Source organism: Pseudorasbora parva, chromosome 5 (genome assembly GCF_024679245.1).
Source record: "Pseudorasbora parva isolate DD20220531a chromosome 5, ASM2467924v1, whole genome shotgun sequence".
Classification (NCBI taxonomy): Eukaryota; Metazoa; Chordata; class Actinopteri; order Cypriniformes; family Gobionidae; genus Pseudorasbora; species Pseudorasbora parva.
Window position 1 is genome coordinate 44,853,918 of NC_090176.1, and position 21,581 is coordinate 44,875,498.

At 41.6% G+C, this 21,581-nt stretch overlaps 1 protein-coding gene across 4 annotated transcripts in view; it reads left to right on the forward strand.

The window, feature by feature from the left end:
- The window catches only part of traf3ip1 (TNF receptor-associated factor 3 interacting protein 1), a 29,734-nt gene extending 15,658 nt beyond the window's left edge, over positions 1 to 14,076 (forward strand). Inside the window, exons 13-17 of one of the 4 annotated variants that reach the window (XM_067444465.1) lie at positions 503 to 632; positions 718 to 754; positions 893 to 966; positions 12,065 to 12,288; positions 12,554 to 14,076. In XM_067444465.1, the coding sequence (XP_067300566.1) occupies positions 503 to 632; positions 718 to 754; positions 893 to 966; positions 12,065 to 12,288; positions 12,554 to 12,719 (631 nt within the window). In that variant the 3' untranslated portion in view covers positions 12,720 to 14,076. The remainder of the gene's footprint in view (positions 1 to 502; positions 633 to 717; positions 755 to 892; positions 967 to 12,064; positions 12,289 to 12,553) is intronic. The other 3 variants (XM_067444463.1, XM_067444467.1, XM_067444466.1) reach the window with 3 other exon arrangements.
- The last annotated feature ends 7,505 nt before the right edge of the window (positions 14,077 to 21,581 follow it).

The following is a 21,581-nucleotide window of genomic DNA, read 5'->3' on the forward strand; positions in this document are numbered from 1 at the left end:
CCAGTCAAGTGTCACATGATTCAGTGTCACATGATCCTTCAGAAATCATAATAATATGCTGATCTTGTCCACAAGAAATTGTTCTTATTATTGTCAAGGTTGAAAACAGTTGTAATATTGTAATGTTTTTGTTGAAACCATGATTAAAAAGGATTCTTTGAACAAAGTTTATAAGAACAGCATTTATTTGAAAAATAAACCTTTTGTTGCATGTTTATGTTTACTTTGCCGCATCCTTGCTAAATAAAATGCATTCATGTATTCTCCTTTGCCTCCTATAAGAATTCAATTTGGTCAATGATACAAGATCACTGTACTTGTTGTTAGTTATTTGTGTATTTTATAAGTTATGTTATACACACACACACACACACACACACACACACACACACACACACACACACACACACACACACACACACACACACACACACAAAGTCTTATTGACCCCCAAGCGTTTGAACTCTTCAAGTTGAATTTAAGCATGACTGAATTTTCTTAGGCTGGGCAGTGGCAAGACCCCCGCAACGGTTATTTTGGATGACAAGAAGCTCTCTGAAGATGAGGATGATGAAGATGGGCATTTTGTGGTGGAGGCAGTTCCGCCTCCCCCTGACATACCAGAAATGGAGGTAGTGTAGGCACTCTATATGCATTGTATTTAGGTAACAAATCAGCATGAATCAGACTAAATTAACTTCTTTTTTTCTATTGCAGCGTAATTCACTTGAACTACAAGCGGATGACAAACATGGTGAGTTATCATGTCCAATAATAATTCAGCCTGAAATTAAAATTAAAAAATTATGACTGTTGTGAATTGACACTTTATAAAATATATAGAAAGTATATAAAAATCCTGAAAAATTGAATTGTTTTCATTTGTTTATAGGTGGGCTTGTGAAAAAAATCCTGGAGACAAAAAAAGACTATGAATCCTCTCCATCCACAAAGTCAAAAGAACAGGTATGACATTGCTTTAAGCTCCTTGTTGTTCCACTAGATGGCGGTCCTATTCCATCTTACACAGTCCATGTTTTTTATTTTATTTTTTTTACAACAAAATTCCATTTACATGAGTTAAATGCATTTCAAAATCTCTTCATCAAGGGAATAAGCATTTTGTGCTGGGAACAATACCTCAGGGATGTGTCTGTCTCTCTTTTTATTTCCAAAGCCTGACCCAGTGCACCGTCAGTTTACTAAAGAAAGCAACTTTGCAAATGGACTGGAGAAATGTAATTGCAGTCCCTCAGAGCCATTGAAGTGTTATTCTATTCAGCTGAGCTTAAATAATTAGGGTAAAATAAGCATGATGGCTCCGTACATGCTGTTTAGATATTTTTGTGGTTAACATGGTTAACAATTGTGGCCTGTTTGTTTGTGAATTTTGTTGGTTTTGGTTACTGAATTACAAATTAAAAACCAGACTCTGCTGGTGACTTTTTATAAGCTTGTTTGTGAATTGTTTTAGGTCTGAATTGTTTTAAGAACTTATTTGTATTCATCATTGGAATAATTCGCAGACAGCAACTCTTCAGTCATAGAGTTTGTGTGGTTCAGGCTATGTTGTTTTCTGTTCTAGCTAGCGGTGGCCGATATGGCAAAAATATCATATCACGATTCTTTTTCATGTTGGATTTTAAGACTATTGTTTAAGTCACTGAGCAGTGCAGCCAAAATGTTTTGTCTTATAACAAGGTAACTGAAACTTTAGGTGCTCTGCTGAAAATGCCTTGCTGTGAGCGCTTGAGAGCATTTTAGCAGCACAGCGTTTTTTTTCTTCTCAGTATGCTTGCTATGATACGGAATAGCCACGCAAGTGTTACTAGCATCTCATTTCACAGATTGTGTTTTTCTGTATTGTTAATTTGTTTCTGTATTGCTAATTTGTTTCTATATAAAAATGCAGATACAATGTAAAGTATTTGCTCTGGCTCTTTTTTTAAATAATTTTGTTCCATTATTATGCTTCTTGTTGTCATCCGTTGTTGTTGTTGTACAGGCAGAATGTGGCGGTTGGTCAGTTTTGATTTGCCCTGCCCTTCTCCACTGTGATTGGGATGGCTGCGTAAAAAGTGACAGGGATGAGCGCTGCGCTTTATCCAAAGTTAAACGCACTTCATCTCTTGGTGGCCAGTCAAAAACAGCAGTGCTTTAGCACTTAAGGGTGAAATAAATGCTCATGGCATTCTAAAAACCCAGTGCTCCCAGTCCCATTGAAAGTAATTGGAAAAATACACCAGCCGCATGAAAAAACTCTTTGGTGGACACGGCCTAAAGATGGGTGATACAAACAACATATTATTATTTTATCTTTGTTATTAAAATAAGAACAACGGTGCAAATTACAAGTAATAGAACAAATACAATAAAAGAAACAAATAAAATGAGTGGTGTATTAATATTTTAGGCTATAGTAGGTGTATTTACTGTAAAAAATAAAACCCTATATAGACTGTATTAATTAAATATACACTGATTCTTAAAGCTACTGGAGTTATTCAGTGATGAACAGTGAGTGAATTTTTCTTTGTAGTTTGTTCAATTAACATTAATGACACAGGCAGCAGCAGGTTTATTAGACTACTGTCACTTTAGGCCGTATTCAATGGATCTAATAAACTACTGACACTTACGATTATGTAAACCTTGTTTGCATTTCACAGTTTAAACCCAATAAGACACAAAAGAGAACTTCTTCAGTATTCACATGCTGTATGCTTTTAGTGTGCCATTTATACAGTGAGGAAAACAAGTATTTAAACACCCTGCTATTTTGCAAGTTCTCCCACTTCGAAATCATGGAGGGGTCTAAAATTGTCATAATAGGTGCATGTCCACTGTGGGAGACATAATCTAAAAAAAAAAAATCCAGAAATCACAATATGTGATTCATTATTTGTATGATAGAGCTACAAATAAGTATTTCAACACCTGTCTATTCAGCTAGAGTTCTGACCCTCAAAGACCTGTTAGTCTGCCTTAAATCTTTAATCTCCCTCAGACTGGGGCTCCATGCAAGATCTCACCTTGTGATCCTAAGAAAGGTGAGAAATCAGCCCAGAAATACACGGGAGGAGATGGCCAATGGCCTGAAAAGAGCTGAGACCACCATTTTCAAGGTTACTGTTGGTAATACACTAAGACGTCATGGTTTGAAATCATGCATGGTACGAAAGGTTCCCCTGCTTAAAACAGCAGGCCTGTCTTAAGTTTGCCAATGACCATTTGGATGATCTAGAGGATTCATGGGAGAAAGCCATGTGGTCAGATGAGACCAAAATAGGACTTTTTGGTCATAATTCCACTAAACGTGTTATGAGGAAGATGAATGATGAGTACCATCCCAAGAACACCATCCCTACTGTGAAGCATGGGGGTGGTAGCATCATGCATTGGGGGTGTTTTTCTGCACATGGGACAGGGCGACTGCACTGTATTAAGGAGAGGATGACCGGGGCCATGTATTGCAAGATTTTGGGGAACAACCTCCTTCCCTCAGTTAGAGCATTGAATATGGGTCTTGGCTGGGTCTTCCAACATGACAATGACCCGAAGTACACAACCAGTATAACCAAGGCGTGGCTCTGTAAGAAGCATATCAAGGTTCTGGCGTGGCCTAGCCAGTCTCCAGACCTAAACCCAATAGAGAATCTTTGGAGGGAGCTCAAACTCCGTGTTTCTCAGTGACAGGCCAGAAACCTGACTGATTGTGGAGGAGTGGGCCAAAATCCCTCCTGCAGTGTGTGCAAACCTGGTAAAAAAAACTACAGGAAATGTTTGACCACTGTAATTGCAAACAAAGGTGTTCAAATACTTATTTGCAGCTGTATCATACAAATATCATGCATTGTGATTTCTGGATTTTTTGTTTTTTAGATTATGTCTCACAGTGGACATGCACCTACGATGACAATTTCAGATCCCTCCATGATTTCTAAGTGGGAGAACTTGCAAAATAGCAGGATGTTCAAATACTTATTTTCCTCACTATTTCATTTTTCAATTTCTCTCTAAAACTATTTTAAATTTCCTTGTTTTTATTTTTATTCTTCTTTCTTATGCATATGTTATCACTATTTTAATTAATTTCTATGTAAAGCACTTTGAATTGACGTTGTGTATAAAATGTGCTATACAAATAAAATTGCCTTGCCTTGTGTGCACTTCCCACCATAGTCGCATGTTCTGACATAAGCATGCTCAGAAAACCTAATGTCAGAAGTTTAAAACATTGTAACTGGCAAGGCTTTAAAACCATTTAAATAAAAAACTTTCATGATGGCAAAGAACTGCAGTGTCACGTGAGCATAAACCTACCCCTGTTCTGCTAAACGTGATGAAAATGTACATCGTGTTGTACAGTATTTTAGGATGGCCACAGAACTGAATCTGATGCACTGAATGTGCCCTGTAGCATGGTACTATGATCTCACTTCAAAAGGCAGAGACATTTTAATCGTTCACAATCTAAAATTTAAATATTGCACAACCCTTCTTTGGGCAGTTTGTAAGCCAGGGAAGATGGGAACAATGTGATTTGAGTGTTGAAGCCATGCTGTCCGTGCCCTGGTGGAAAGGGTGGTCTGCACTGGGTGGTCCACACTAGCTGGAATGTACGCTCCGGTCTATCTGTCCGTCACTGGCTGAAGGCCTGATGGATGCAGCGTTTGGTGGTGGCCTTCATGCAGAACCCTCACCCCTTCACCCTGACTTCCCACCTTAGTCACACTCAAAGTGTGAGTTGGCAGTAGGGACAAATAGTGATGTTGGGGATTTGGGCTCTGTCTGTCGCAGATTTCATAACGATTCTGGTTCTTTAATGATTCCTTGAATTATTATTATTATTATTTAAGTCATTTTGAGGATAAAGGAATACAAACTTTATTTCATACTTTTGCTAGAACCTAATTAGCTATAATAAAACTTTTCTTATTTAGTTTTAAGCTTGCATTCATTGTCGTTCAAAAGTTTGGGGGCAGTAAGATTTTTAATGTTAAAAATGAATCTATTCTGCTAAAAAAAAAAAAAAAAACAGTTATATTGTGGAATATTATTACAATTTAAAATAACTGTTTTCTGTTTGTATATAATTAAAAAATGTTATTTATTCCTGTGATCAAAGCTGAATTTTCAGCATCATTACTCCAGTCTTCAGTCACATCATCCATCAGAAATCATTCTAATATGCTGATTTGCTGCTCAATAAATATTTATTATCATTATTATCAATGTTGAAATCAGTTTTTTTTCAGGATTCTTTGATGAATAAAAAGTTCAAAAGAACAGCAATTATCTGAAATAGAAAGATTTTGTAACATTATACACTACTGTTCAAAAGTTTGGTGTCAGTACAGTTTTTTTTTTTTTAAAGAAATTAAGACTTTATTCAGCAGGGATGCATTTACTTAGATCAAAAGGGACAGTAAAGACATTTATAATGTTACAAAGTATTATATTTCAAATAAATGCTTTTCTTTTGAACTTTCTATTCATCAAAGAATCCTGAAAAAATAGCATATCAGAATGTTTTCTTAAGAATCATGTGACACGGAAGACTGGAGTAATGATGCTGACATTTCAGCTTTACATCACAGGAACAAATTACATTTTAAAATATATTTAAATAGAAAACTATTTAAATAGTATTGTATGTTTTGTATTTTTAATAAAATAAATGCAGGCTTTGTGAGCCTATGAGACTTCTTATATAAAAAACAAACAAAACAAACTGATCCCAAACTTTTGAACAGTAGCTTATATGCTCTTTTCTTTACCCTTATATTAATTAAAAAACTACATTGCAATTTGTATATTTAAAAATGTATTTGTAATTTCTTCTCCATGTAATGAAAGTAAATTAAGACTCTCAAGCATGTATGATGTCAAACCTGAACTGGAGATTACCTTTTCTTGCATGAAAAAAAGTGGTCAATACATACTTCAACTTTTACATGGCTGGAAAGACATGAGGGTAAGTACATTATCATTAAAAGTTTAATTTAATTCATTTGGTTACAGTCCTCAGTGATCAGACGTGAACTCCGCGTGTTTAGCCGCCGGCAAGATCTCGTTTGGTGTTCAAACTCAGCCGCACACAGTAAGCTGTTCCCAGCTGGAGCGCTTCTCCCTCCTGTGTTCTTGATTTCAAAACAATCAGACTGGATTTCCTTTCAATCCCAAATAATCAAATTAGATTTCCCCCATCAGACGCAAGCCAACTCCGGACTGGAACCTGAGCGCTGCACAGCGCGCTCCCCTAATTGACTTAATTTAGCCTCATCAGCTCTCTAAATTCTTTGTCTTAATTGCAGGGCATGAAATGGGCGTGTGTTTTTGAGGTAGTACATGTTAACTGGCATGCCTCACCTCTCCTGTCTAGTCAGCTGTATGGAAAAAAAATCTGTAATGACTTCCTTCCTGACTTAAAAGGGGGGTGAAGGTCAACGCAATAAAGCGGCTGCTCTCCTGTAATCACGGTGTAGCATCCAGGGTTAAAAATGTAAATATTGAGCTTCCTTATCCTCCCCGACAGGTTTGAAGTTACAGTGCTCATAAATCACTTTACAAATATGAGCTTTCGCTCTCAGATCTCTCCGGGATTTTGAGTTTACGGATATCCCCACATCAAGTACATATGACTTAATCTCTTCGGAATGACCACAGAATTTAGAGTTTTGACTATTAGTAATTCCGAAGGTGAAACGAAGCCAATGACTCATTCCGTGGCTTTATTAGCTTGAGCTTTCTGTTCCGCTTCGTAAGTGAAGATTTACCTCGCTAGGGTCGACAGAACTTCATTTATTAAGATCTGCTAGACATTATTTTTTCATTTGACTGAAATAACAGGCCGGATGCAATATTATGATGGACCGTTTCCTAACACGGTGCGTTTTGCTAAAGAATTTGCCGTACGTTTTGCAGCTGACCTCTATTGTGACCTTCCAGATCACGTGTATATTATTGTAAGATACTTCTTGTAGGGCGTCTTTTTTGTTTTGAGAGTATTGGCCCCTGACAGCAGCTGCGTTTTCATAAGCATTTTTTTCCCTCTTCCCTTTCCCCTCTTTTGCGCAATCAAATTAGCCTGATGAAGGTTTGCAATGTATAAATAAACCCCATGGCACACAAATGGATGGCTGTTGAGTGAACACCACACCAGCTTGTGCTCTGCAGAACGGGCAGGAAAATAAATAGTCATCCCTTCAGGCCTGTGTCTTTGTAAACATCTACCTTTTTTGTTGGACATGTAAAGGAAATGACTCTTGTGGCATTCCTCAACATTTGCCCTGAATAAGAGACGATTGACGTCCTTGTGGAATGACCCAAAGGTTACGTTGAAATACTGCGATTCAAGTCTTTGACGAATATATAGCATAATTGGTTGCATTTTTAATGTATCATTTCTGTCTTACCACTCAAACTGTCATATGCTGCGGTTCTGTGGTGACCCCCACTGGGCCGAACTGACCCTTCCATCCTGTGTATACGACTCTGCCTCTCTGCACTTCACTTCATCCCAGCTATTTTTATGATGTTGCTGGACAGGGCCTATGTTTTCCCCAAGGAGGAAACCCCTAAACATTGCTAAACAATTAATCTTTCCCCTTTTGAGTCCTTGTTGGACCCACCATGGAGCTTTATACCACTAGCACGCTGTCTAAAAAGGACTTTGCTATTGAAGCCACTGTCCATGTTAAATTCTTTTCACCATGTAGTTTAAATAGTCATCTGTAGATCATAAGGATCTGAATATTGGTAATTTTCACTGCTCATACATGCTCAAAAGAAATGGAATAAACTCAAAATTATTTAAGAAAGCGAAAAACTTCTTGTTTTTAAGTGAAATTTGTTAAACGTACAATAAACTGACTTTAGCCAATCAGAATGTAAAGTACAACTCATTATGCTATTGCAGCCAATCAAAAAGTAGCACATCATAATGGATGGACACTTGAAAGTGATCTTTCCTTCCCACCTGAAAACTAAAAAAGAAAACTAGGGGTGAGCGTTATATTGGTTAATACGATAAACTGGTAGAAATATGTGAACCGGGATACATTTTTGTGTATCGTTTCAATTGCAATTATGTCAGTGTTTGCTGCAATGATGACTCATCAGCATGAAATATCATATGTACCAGGTTAGTGAATGTAATTTTGCATTCAGAATTGAATGTTGTGATAAAAAAGATGTGCACATCCTTCTTTTGAGCTGCACACAAAAACAAAATGTGCTCTGTGTGGGTCCTAACACCCCAGTATAGTGATGGGGACACTGTACTGTAACAACCACTGTGTGTGTGTGTGTGTGTATGTATGTGTGTGTGTGTTTGGGGAAAAATGTCCTCAAATGTCTGCCCAAAAAGTGATAGATGAGGGGACTTTTTTTTGTGCCTTTTCCCCCCATTTCTGTTTGATGGCAAATTTGGCAAATAAATAACTTTCTTATTTAAAGTTTGTCATACTTGTCCTAACAGGGGGAAAAAAACTTCTCATTTGTAAGCCCAGTTTATCTCATGAGTCGCGTAAAGTTTCAGATCAACAGAACCGTGACACGGCACCAGAGCAGCAAAGTAAATGCTTCTCAAGTTTATCATTCTCAAGAGGATTTTGTGTGCTGTGGTTTTTCTTTGCCAGAGCTCTCATTTGAAGAGTGCTGCTCTGTTTCTTTTTGTAGTTCTTCATTAGCACTCTATTAATCATGCATTTTGCATGCATTTCTTCATTAAGCAAATTGGGCTTGCAGCTGAAGGCTTAGAACCACATAGTGGGGTAATGAGGCGTCCTAGTGCCAGAGGCTTCGGCCCAATGTATCAGCATCTCTGGAAGCCACCTGCCCCAGGCACACCGACTCCACATCCCGCTTGTGTCACTGTTTGAGATAATGGGAAAACCTGTCCTCAGCTGCCTCGCGCAAAACAAATATTTTTCTTGGGTCCGACTGAAGAGAGGGGAAAAATGAGAGCCCCTATAAACGATTGATTTATGTCCTCTGAGACAGAAAGCCTAAATCTTTCTTTTCTTTTTGACTAAGGGGTGAGGTGCAGGAGGACGGCAAACAGAGCGAATCCACCCTGGCCTTTGCGCTTCACGAACAGTGAGCCGAATGTGCTTGCCGGTGTTTGTGTAGAGGGGGTGTTTAAGGGCCAGAGAAACCACCCACATTGCAGACAACTATTATACATTTCAATCTGAATGCACTTGTAAACCACAGAGAGGAGGGGGGGGGGAAGAAGGAATTTTCTTTTCAGGTGTTTGTTACAAGTCCTAGAGAAAAGCAGCATAGTTAACCTTTGAAGTGTTTGCAATATAGTTACCTGGCTCTGTAAAGTTTTAACAATAAACTTTTGGTTTTTTAAAACACAAATGATTAGAGACCAGCTCTTTATGAAAATATTTTCCGGTTCAAACGGGATTAAGATTTGAATCTGAAAATATTTTTATTATAATATTTATTATATATATAAATGTGATCATTTTATTTATATTACATTGGTCTATATACATTTTTTACATTTATACATTAATATTAATAATAAACTAAACATTTATATACACCACTTTCCTATTGTTGTGTTCTTCCTGCTATCAGACGTCACTAGACACCCTGAAAGTGTGCTGTAGTATCTGGCACCAAGTTGTTAGCAGCAGATCCTTTAAGTCCTGTAAGTTGCAAGGTGGGGCCTCTATGGATCAACACATCTTACAGATGCTCAATTGGATTGAGATCTGGGGAATTTGGTGGCCAAGTCAACACCTCAAACTTGTGCTCCTCAAACCATTCCTGAACCATTTTTGTTTTGTGGCAGGATGCATTATCCTGCTGAAAGAGGCCACAGCCACGAGGGAATAAGGTTTCCTTGAAAGGGTGTACATGGTCTGCAACAATGCTTATGTAGGTGCTACGTGTCAAAGTAACATCCCCATGAATGGCAGGACCCAAGGTTTCCCAGCAGAACTTTGCCCAAAGCATCACACTGCCGCAGCCGGATTGCCTTCTTTCCATTGTGCATTCAGGTGCCATTGTGTTCTCCAGGTAAGAGATGCACATGAAAATGTGATTCATCAGACCAGGCAACCTTATTCAATTGCGCCATGGTCCAGTTCTGATGTTCACGAGCGCACTGTTGGCGCTTTCAGGGGTTGACAGGGGAAAGCATGGGCTCCCTGACTGGTCTGCAGCTATGTAGCCCCATACGCAACAAACTGCGATGCACTGTGTATTCTGACAACATTCCCTTCTTGAGCAATTTGAGCTACTCTAGCTCGTCTGTTTGATCATACCACACGGGTCAGCCTTTGCTCCCCACGTGCATCAATGAGCCTTGGCCACCCATGACCCTGTTGCCAGTTCACCACTGTTCCTTCCTTGGAACACTTTTGATAGATACTGACCACTGCAGACCGAGAACACCTCACAAGAGCTGCAGTTTTGGAGATGATCTGACCCAGTCATCTAAATGTCCACTTGCTGCCCACCCACTAACAGGTGCTGTGATGAAGAGATAATCAGTGTTATTCACTTCACCTCATAATGTCATAATGTTATTCCTGATCGGTGTACTTACTAACATCATTTTGGCTACTGAAGTAAGATTTTATTAAACCCCCTCTCAAATTGAGAGACAAAGGGAATGTTAAACTAGTGCAATGATGCTTAATTGCCAAGAAAAAAAGCTTGTTACTGTCATCACAATATTTCCAGTGTTGCTTAGTTATATATCGGCAGAAAAATGAAATGATGTATATATTGTAAATATGTCCATTATATCTAACACACCTTTTTGTTCTTTTAGTTCATGTGATAAGGAATATTTTGATAAGGAAGTTTCTGGTTATTGTATTGTCATGTAGTTTAGGTTTGGCATGTTCTGCCCTAGAAAGCAAGATGTTAGTGTTTGTGGCCATAATGACATGAATTGCTTGAGCAGTTCAGCTTGAAGCAAGGTAAATGTGAAGTAGTTGTTACCGAATACTGTTGTAAAATAACTTCACTGCCATTGCCTGTTACTAAAATAAACAAAGTCATGTCTTGTATGAGGGTGTGTGTGTCTGAGTGGGACAGAGGCAGTAAGAGTAAAGCCTGTTTGGCCTAGTGCCACACACAGCCTGTGGCCCCAGCTGAGTAAATAGACACGGGCCCTGTGTGCCAGGGGGGCCTTCTTGTGCTTGGCTGAAGGGTGACTGGGGCACACCAGGACCCCCCAACCACACCGCATACAGAGGAGGCCTTCAGTAACCACTCACTCACATTATGGATCCCATGTCTCTTTCGTTTTGATCTTTATATACATTGCAAGGTTTGTATAATTCCTGCCTTGAAATTCTAAACATTTGTAGCCTTGACATTGAAAACCCACTAAATGCAGACTTCTCCCTGGTGCTTTTTTCTCTCTAAAGTATATTGTTGGTAGGTATAGATTTCCTCTAACCTCATTCATCTATAGCATTCATCTGAAGTGCTCTCTCATGGGAGTGACTTCCCACTAGTAATTTTTCAGTTGAAGCTTAATTTACGTAGTCACTTGAGAATCAGAGGAAACGATTGCCATTAACAGCCCAAATGACTCCACTTTTAAAGGGATAGTTCAACCACAATGGAACATTTTGTCATTTACTCACCCTCATGTCCTTCCAAACCCGTATTCCATTTGTGGATCGTAAAATAATATTTTGAAGGACATTTGTTCTGTTTCTATCCATACAATGTTTTGCACCCCATTGACTTTCATTGTATGGACTAGAAGCACAGAGACATTTCATTTTTAAATATCTTCTATCAATAGAAAAAAAAAGTTCCTAGAGGTTTGGAATGACATGAGGGCCAGTATATGATGCTCATCCAAATCTAAAGCTATGTATGCGTTTGTGTCATCCTAAAAAAATACACAATCACAACATGTTGACAACGAATTGAAGAGAAATTGGGCAGTCATTTGCCCAGTGACTCTGACTTACCTGTGACAGAAGAGGTTGAGTTTTCAGTAAAAGTGTCAAGTGTGACTGTTTTGAGACATCTAGTGTTGATCTCTCTACTGTGGTTCCATCTCTCTCTGAAGGATCGGACACTTGTGTCGGAGGCGTCCCGTAAGAAAGAACGAGAACTAGTGGCGAAGGAGATTGAGCGCTTGCGTTCGTCCATCCAGACGGTGTGCCGCAGCGCTCTGCCTTTGGGCAAGATCATGGACTACATTCAGGAAGATATGGACTCCATGCAGAATGAACTGCAGACATGGCGCAAAGAGAACAAGGAGAACGCACAAGCTCTGTTACAGGAACAAAGGTGCACATTCATATTACCTCAGTGAGCTTCCTTGTTGTCTAATGCCTACATATGCCGCATCCTAACTAAAGTGAAACCTTGAATTGGTTTGAAATGCCCTTCATAAGTAGAAGCTCAATGGTCATACAAATAATGCTCTTCAAGCAATCACACATGTATATAATTTATCAATGCATCTCAATATTTATCATGATTGAGATATTCAAAGGCTTTTTGATAGTCTTGTGCTTCTTATGTTTGACCATTTCTCTTGTCTTTTTCTCAGAATCACGGACAGCGTCGTGGAACCTCTGAAGTCTGAGCTCGCTGAACTGGAGCAGTTAATCAAAGACCAGCAGGACAAGATCTGCGCAGTCAAGTCCAACATCCTGAAGAATGAGGAGAAGATCCAGAAGATGGTATCCAGCATCAGCTTCTCCACACAAACATGAATATCAACACATCCCAAATGAAAGCTGAAGCACTGAGCAGCGAGGAGAGCTCCTGATGTGTTTGAGCGAGCACAGGAGAGACTTCAAAAGGTGCAGGTATGGCCAGGAGTCAGCCTCCTCAAACCCCCTTCATGTAAGGTGCCTTCTGTAAGACCCAGGATCTGTCTGCGGTGGTCCACCACACTCACACATCTGCAGTAGTTTTGCACTTGTCACTTACTTGAGAGATAAATGTGTGGTCACCATATTCATGTGTCTGGATTTTTTTTAATGGTCTCCATGTTCTCTTAGGAAACTGACTGACTGTTTATTTTATTTTGTTATGTTTTCTCCATTCATACTGATAGGGTTTTGTCTTACAAGAGAACATTGGCAATGATATATGATTATAAATTTGTAATGTATACTGTATGTGTGCAAGGACACAGTTCACGTTCATATATATATATATATATATATATATATATATATAAAATACAGATGACCTTTAAATTGCCAAAAATTGGTGACCCACTACACATGCACCTCTGCACTTTGATTAATTAGACCGTCATACAGCACATCATTTTCCTGTACACATTAAAAACGTCTCAAGTAGCTTAAGTTCTAAGAAATGAAAAGAGATGGCCTGAATGTGTTTGATCATATGTACTTGTGTATGTTTCAAATTCATATTAATAATGGAAAAAGTTTAACAGATATTTCATTAAAAAAAAAAAAAACTTGCTGAAATACTTTTTAGAGGGCTGTTGGGAGTTTTTTACTGCAGTCTGAGATCCATAAAGCAATTATTACATTGAAAATGTCTATTTTGATAAGGTTGAAATGTTTGCAAAACTGTGTTAGATGAAGCAATAACAGGTCCGATCTGTCGAAGTTGATCATCTGGTCAAACACAACATTTTTGGAAATCTTTAACATGTATAAGCAGTCACACTTTATAGATACTGTGGTACCAGTGATGGATTTTAAATCTAAACCGCACAGCGACAAACATTAATAAAAAGATTATATACTACATCAGTATTATCAGCTTTACACTATGACACACAATACTGTTTGCTATTTATTAAAATCAACTTAGAAGACGTCAATAAATTATCTCTGCGTTTCCATTTACTTTGTAAAAGAGCAGACCATTTACACTGTAAAACTATTTTTATCACATCCATAATTTTTGCTGTACATTTTGTGTATATGTTGTTTGTATCATAGTTCCAAAATGAATATTAATTTTGTAGTGAAGTCTAATAAAAAGTTGCATTTTCTGTTAAAAGTGTGAGTTGTGACAGTTTTACGGTGCATGCAGTTTGGAAAACATCCATTTTTTTTTTTTAAGAGAACATGGCTCAACTAGGTTTTTTTTAACAGGATTACCTGTTTGACAAGTGGGAGTTTTCGCAATGTCAATCTTTGTTTGATCGGAAAGGAATACAGCACAACATATACTAAATCTTGCTATATTAAAACTGCTAAATTAAACAGAACACACTATGCAGTGAGATGGTTTCAATTTGCATTTGCATTTAAATCCAATTTTATATAGGCTACATGTCACCATTTCAACCGGTAGGAATTTTTAATGTTTTTGAAATAAGTCTAATTTATTTGATCAAAAATACAGTAAAAACTATTATAAATGTATAATAGTTATAATTTCAAAATAGCTGTTTTGTGTGTGGGTGGGGGGGGGGGTTAATCAGGGTGCGTACAGTGCTTGAAGTACTTGAAATGGAAAACCATTGAAAATAGCAATATTTACGAAGAGGTGCTGGATTGTAGTTCTTGAAAACCCTGGAATTTCATTTTACAGTACCTGTACGAACCATGTTTAATATATATAAAAATTTAATTTAATTAAAAATGTGAATTTTCTGCAGCATTAGTCCAGTCGTTGGTGTCACATGATCCTTCAGAAATCATTAATATGCTGATTTGCTGCTCAAGGAATATGTCTTATTATTATCAATGTTTAAAACAGTTGTGCTGCCTTATTATTGTGGAAACTGATACATTTGTTTCAGGATTCTTTGATAAATAGAAGGTTTAAAAGAACAAAATTTAATTGAAATGGAACACTTTTTGGACATTACAAATGTCTTTACTGTCAGTTTTGAATAATTTTGCTCGACACATTGGAAAGGTCACTCAAACGCATTGTATTGTGGGATTCAATACTCGCCTACTGTGCTCAGTATACATCTATGTACTGCAATTATAGTAGTGTTCTCTTCTGAACAGTCATTATTTAGACAATTCTGTTTGGTGGCGCCAGTGACAAAAAAAAATGACACGTGTCACCTTTAAGTAAACATTGCAACATTTTAATGGCTGTTTTCACTTGTATTTCAGAGCTGCGCTAAACATGCCAAGTGAATGTTTTTGATGATTTCACAAAAAGGTCTGGACGTGTTTAACGTGTCACACAGCACGCTTTGGAAAGCTGACCCGGTGGGACATAGCGAAAACACTGAATAACATTTTAAAAGCCTGTATCAGCACATCAGATTGATTTTTATTCTGGCGGAGTTTGAAACAGCTGCACCGCAGGCTTACATGCACAGACTGCCAGAGCACTCGATCGTCTATTGAGTAACAAACAGTTGGCCGGGGTGTATAAGATCAGGATTTGGAGGCCCTTGAAAACCTGGGCACCTGCCTGAGATCCCTGAGCGAACGTTTGGATTAGGCCAGAATGAACAGGCCGCGTGCCCTGCGGGGCTCTTTTGTCTGAGCGTTCTCCTGCTGTGGGCCCTGGAGAAAACACTAGCCGGAGGGTCCTTGGGACTGTCAGAAGTGATTGTGCTGCTTTAGCAAGTAGACCAGTGAACAGGTGAACACTGTTCTACATTTAAATGCTCTTTTGAAATTTTATTTTTTATTTTATGCCGCCTCAATTTATGAAATGAATCATTATTACAATTGCTCATATTTAGGGTTAGGGATTCAAACAAAACCACTAACTATAAATATGTATATATAATATAATGTGTGTATGTATGTGTGTGTGTATGTGTGTATATATATATATATATATATATATATATATATATATATATATATATATATATATATATATATATATATATATATATATATATATATATATATATATATATATATATATATATATATATATATATATATATAAATAATATAAAATAAAATAGTCTGATCTAAAAACTACCTAAATAACCATTAAGAACATTTTTGTAATGGAGACCAGTTAGTAAGAGCTGTGCATGTAAACCTCACTCCCCTGGCCTCAAGAGGCCCACTAACGACTGATGAGAGGCAGTGTGGTCTTTAGTGTCCTTGTTAACATACCCGCTTCTCATGCTGGAGACACCAGTTTGTATCCTGCTCGGAACAGTGCAAGTAGAGCCAGAGGGGTTACATTTGGTGCCGTGACCCAGATGGGAGTGAGGTTAAGAAGGGTGAGTGAGGCAAGGCATTAGCAACTGACACTTAGAGACTGCAGTATTTAGTGTTCTTCTTAGTGTTCCCACCTCCCATGCAGGTATGAATCCTGCTCGGTACGGTGCAATTCGAACCAGATTGGTGCCATGACCTGGATGGGGGTGAGGTTTAGGAGGTGAGTGTAATGAAGACCAGTTAGTAGAGCTGTGGATGTAAACCTCACTTCCCTGGCCTCAAGAGGCGAGCTAGCAACTGATGTTAGAGACTGCAGGCTTTAGTGTCTTTGCTAGCATGCCCCTGCTCAGAGCGGGGCAAGTAGAACTGAAGGTGTTACACAAGCAACCACATAGAAATCTTAAAAAAACACTAAGAAAACCTTAGCCATATGCAACGCCAAAGCATCATGCTAAAACCACCTAGAACACATTGGCAATCCGATGGCTACATTGTGTAGGCAAATTCTGAACATGAAAGTCTCACATTTTCTTTAAAAAGAGTTTCAATGTGGCAAAAGCTATTGTATTTATAGCCATATTTCAGCCCAAATCTGTTGTATAATTGAGATTTCAACAGTGCCAGCTGAATGACTATTGCTGAAAGAGACAGCTCTCTGACTGATGTCTCCTATTTTCCTACTCGGAGTAGCGTGTGTTTAGAAAGTTGTGCGTTGTAGCTCCCTACGGTCCAGTTCCCTTCAGAGACACATTGGGCCGTCAGGCTCGCTGTTTATTTTTAAAGCCCGTAGGCCAGTGTACATGCTTCAGCTGTCGTCAGGCAGCAATATGGCATGCGTCTGCGGCTCTTCAATATAAACTTCCAACAATGACCAGCTCAAGTCACCTACCACAGTTACAGAGATTCAAGCTTTGGTCCACACTGCACTGGACTGAACTCTCCTCGGGTCTCTGACTCAACAAGCAGAAGGTCAGTGAGTATGAGCATGTGTAAATATAAGGGAAACTGTTTTTAGGTTCAGCTCTCCCCTTCAGAAAGATAGATTGTAAATGTTCATTATTGGCATTTTGTGGTACTGCATTAAATTTAAGATCATTTAAAGGTGTCATGAACTGGCTTTTTTATATACTGGTCAACTAATGACGTTCGTGTGGTTTTTACATTCAAAAACATCATAACTAATAAGTAATAGGTTATTTTCTACACTGGTTTTGAGGCTCTCTCCTGAACGCTGAGTTTTGATGGGCGTGCCGCAAAAATTGCATTGCCAAAAATGAAAGAAAAAAAATGAAAACTGTGGCAAGGGGGGCGTGGTTCAGCGAGGTCTGCAGCGAGAGAGAGAGTCGGACTGTTGGTGCGACCCACGGAGATATCCGGAACCCGGAAGTGCGTGACCCGGAAGCGAAACTGAGCATATACAGAGACAGACACACGCTGAAGCGTGCACGTTGTGATTTGAGTTATTGAGAAAATAAAGAGCATCAACAGTCCTGCCGACCCCCGTGTCCTCTTCCTTCCTCACTATATCGAACTTGCTACACTGGTGCCGAAACCCGGGAAGGAAGCAGGACAGAGCCGCCGCCATGACAACGCCATTTGCGGAAATCATCAACTCCCTCGCGGTCCTCCACCAGGAACACCATAAGGCATTGCTGGACCTTCGGACCGAACAGGAGCGCCGCTTCAAGGCAATCGTCCAAGGCCAGCAAGAGGACCGCGAGCGGTTCCGGAGCTGGATGGACCGGGAGGTTCGCGCCGAGGCCGCGGGGCGGGCCAGCGCACCGGTGCACGTGCCCCTACAGAAGATGGGGCCGGAAGACGACCCCGAGGCCTTCGTGGATCTGTTCCAAAAAGCCGCGGAGGCCTGCGGGTGGCCCCGGGCACAGTGGCCGGTGCGCCTCATCCCCCTTCTATCCGGCGAAGCCCAGGCGGCCACGCAACATCTACCGGTCGCGAACCTCCTGGACTACGACGACCTGAAGCGGGCCATACTTCAGCGGGTCGGCCGGACCCCAGAACAACACCGCCAGCGTTTCCGCTCCCTGGAGTGGGGTGAGTCCGGTCGACCCTTCGCATTGGCCCAACAGCTCCGGGACGAGTGCCGCAGATGGCTGCTGGCCGGCGGCAGCGACGTGGACCATGTTGTCGATCTGGTGGTGCTGGAGCAGTTTATCACTCGGCTCCCCAGGAAGACCGCCGAGTGGGTCCAGTGCCACCGGCCCACGTCGCTGGAGACAGCCATCCACCTGGCGGAGGACCACCTGGTGGCGTGCCCGGGGGTCGGCGAACCCCCACTAACTTCTCCCTCTCTCTCTCCCCCCTCTCTCTCTCTCTCTCGACCTGTCCCTCTCCCCAGGTCCCGCCCTCCAGGCCCTCCTCGCGTCCCCCCCAGAGGCCGGGGTGGGATGGGCCTTGGACCGTCTGGGAGTTCGCGGGTCCCGCCCAGGGGGGCGGGGCCGCTGGGGGCTGGTGGTGACAATGGCTCTGGTTCCGCCCCCTTTCCGCGCTCATCCTCCAACCCACTCCCCGCCGCCGGGGCGGCGGGTAGGCCTGGGCTGGCCTGCTGGCGGTGCGGCGATCCAGATCATTTTGTGGACCGATGTCCGATGATGGACATCGGAACAATGATCCGGATCCCGGACGTCCAGCGGACCACCCCCGATCAAGCAGGAGAGTACCAAATTCCTGTAAGTATCAAGGGGGGTACATATCAGGCCTTGGTGGATTCAGGATGTAACCAAACCTCGATCCATCAAAGCCTGATGCAGCCTGGGGCATTGGATACAAGCCGCATGGTTAAGGTGCGGTGTGTGCACGGGGATGTGGTGGAATATCCGGTTGTCCCAGTCACGATACAGTTTAGGGGGAAAAAGCATAATGTTGAGGTGGCGGTTAGTCCCCACCTCCGGCATCCGCTAATTCTGGGGACGAATTGGCCCGCCTTTTCGGCGTTATTGGGGTCGTTATGCGCGGATGCCGCTTGGGGAAACAAGGCTAGGAACGAGGCGGTGCGAGTGCAGGTTGGCGAGACTGATACGGGACCCTTGGGAACAGCTTCAGAGGAACCGAGCGGGGTTGAGAGACTGATTATCTCGGACCGCGATGACTTCCCTCTGGAGCAGTCCCAAGATGAGACTCTAAAACATGCTTTCCAACAGGTCCGCACTATCGACGGTCAGTCCCTCCAACCTGCATTGCCCGTCACGTATCCTTATTTTGCCATAATTAAGGATAGGTTGTATCGAGTGACCCAAGACGCTCAGACAAAAGTGGATACAACCCAGTTGTTAGTACCAAAGAGCCGCCGGGAAATGCTTTTCCAGGCGGCTCACTCTAACCCGATGGCGGGCCACCTGGGACAGACGGCCACGCTGAATCGTTTAATGACCCGATTTTTTTGGCCAGGCATTCATGACAATGTGCGCAGGTGGTGCGCGTCTTGTCCTGAATGTCAGTTGGTGAACCCACTGGCCGCCCCAAAAGCGCCATTACCATTAATGCAGGTCCCCTTCGAGAGAATTGCGATGGACCTCATCGGGCCATTAGAGCGATCCGCACGCGGGCATCGTTTTGCGCTAGTTATCGTGGACTACGCAACACGATATCCGGAAGCAGTGGCTCTCCGCAACATCTCGGCGAAGAGTGTTGCGGACGCACTGTTTCGTTTAATCTCCCGGGTGGGGATTCCGAAAGAAATCCTCACTGATCAAGGCACGGCGTTTATGTCACGCACGTTAAGCGAATTGTACGGATTGTTGGGCATTAAATCCATTCAAACCAGCGTCTATCACCCACAAACAGACGGCTTGGTCGAACGATTTATTCGCACTCTTAAATCCATGATCCGTAAATTCGTACAGGAAGACGCCAAAAATTGGGATCGGTGGTTAGAACCCCTCTTATTTGCTGTGCGCGAGGTCCCGCAAGCCTCCACGGGGTTTTCCCCCTTCGAGCTTCTCTACGGGCGACAGCCACGGGGGGTGCTGGACGTCCTACGAGAAACTTGGGAGGAGGGGCCTTCGTTGGCCAAAAACGAAATTCAGTACGTCATGGACTTGCGAACAAAACTCCACACATTGGGGCGGCTGTCTAGGGAGAATTTGTTGCAAGCCCAGGACCGCCAGAGCCGGTCATATAACAGGGGTACTAAACTACGCAAATTCACACCGGGAGAAAAAGTGCTCGTTCTACTCCCAACGTCGAGCTCAAAATTAATGTCAAAGTGGCAGGGGCCGTTTGAGGTCGCACGGCAGATAGGAGAGCTCGATTATGAAGTGATACGATCCGATAGGAACGGGGCACGTCAAATATACCACCTCAATCTGCTGAAAAAATGGAATGAGGTGGAATCGGTGTTGTTGGCAACCGTGATCGGGGGAGAGGATGATCTCGGGCCAGAGGCGAGCATTAAAGCGCAATCAGTCGCGTTGGCCCCGGGGGGAGATCACCTCTCACCGTTACAACTCGCTGATTTATCGAAATTGCAGGCGGAGTTCGCGGACGTGTTCTCGCCCCTACCGGGACGTACCGACTTGATTCAGCACCATATCGAGACCGAGCCGGGCGTGGTAGTTCGCAGCCGGCCGTATCGCTTGCCTGAACACAAGAAAAAAGTAGTTCAGGACGAATTAGGCGCAATGCTCGACATGGGAGTAATCGAGGAGTCCAACAGTGACTGGGCGAGCCCGATAGTTTTGGTCCCCAAAACAGACGGCTCGGTCAGGTTCTGTGTGGACTACCGCAAGGTAAACGCTCCCCGGCCGGCTCCCCGGCCTGAGTCGGGCGGTGGGGGTATGTGGCAAGGGGGGCGTGGTTCAGCGAGGTCTGCAGCGAGAGAGAGAGTCGGACTGTTGGTGCGACCCACGGAGATATCCGGAACCCGGAAGTGCGTGACCCGGAAGCGAAACTGAGCATATACAGAGACAGACACACGCTGAAGCGTGCACGTTGTGATTTGAGTTATTGAGAAAATAAAGAGCATCAACAGTCCTGCCGACCCCCGTGTCCTCTTCCTTCCTCACTATATCGAACTTGCTACAAAAACAAAGTTAATTAATCGAATAAATACGTATAACTGATACTAGTCTTACAATTATGGAAATTGAATGGTAGCATCATATATTTTTTTTCCACAATGGCCACTTTATAATGCAGTATTGTTATCACTTATTAATTACTTAGTTAAGTAAACATGCATGTAACAATGTTGTGCTAGTCACCATTAAGTAAGTACATCTTGATGAACTGTCCATACGTCCACATCCATCTTTTTGGTTGCATATTTTTATTTGTCTGTTTTGCAACAAAAAAAATACAATTAGTCTTTGGTTGTATTATCATTTCGAGTCACTTTATATTAAATCATTAGATAAGTAGTCAATATTTATATCCCATCAGGTATTTTCACCTAATTTGTAGCAGTCCACCTTAAGACCAGATGAGCCTGAGCCAGACATTTGCAAGTCAGCCAATCAGAAACGCTCTTAC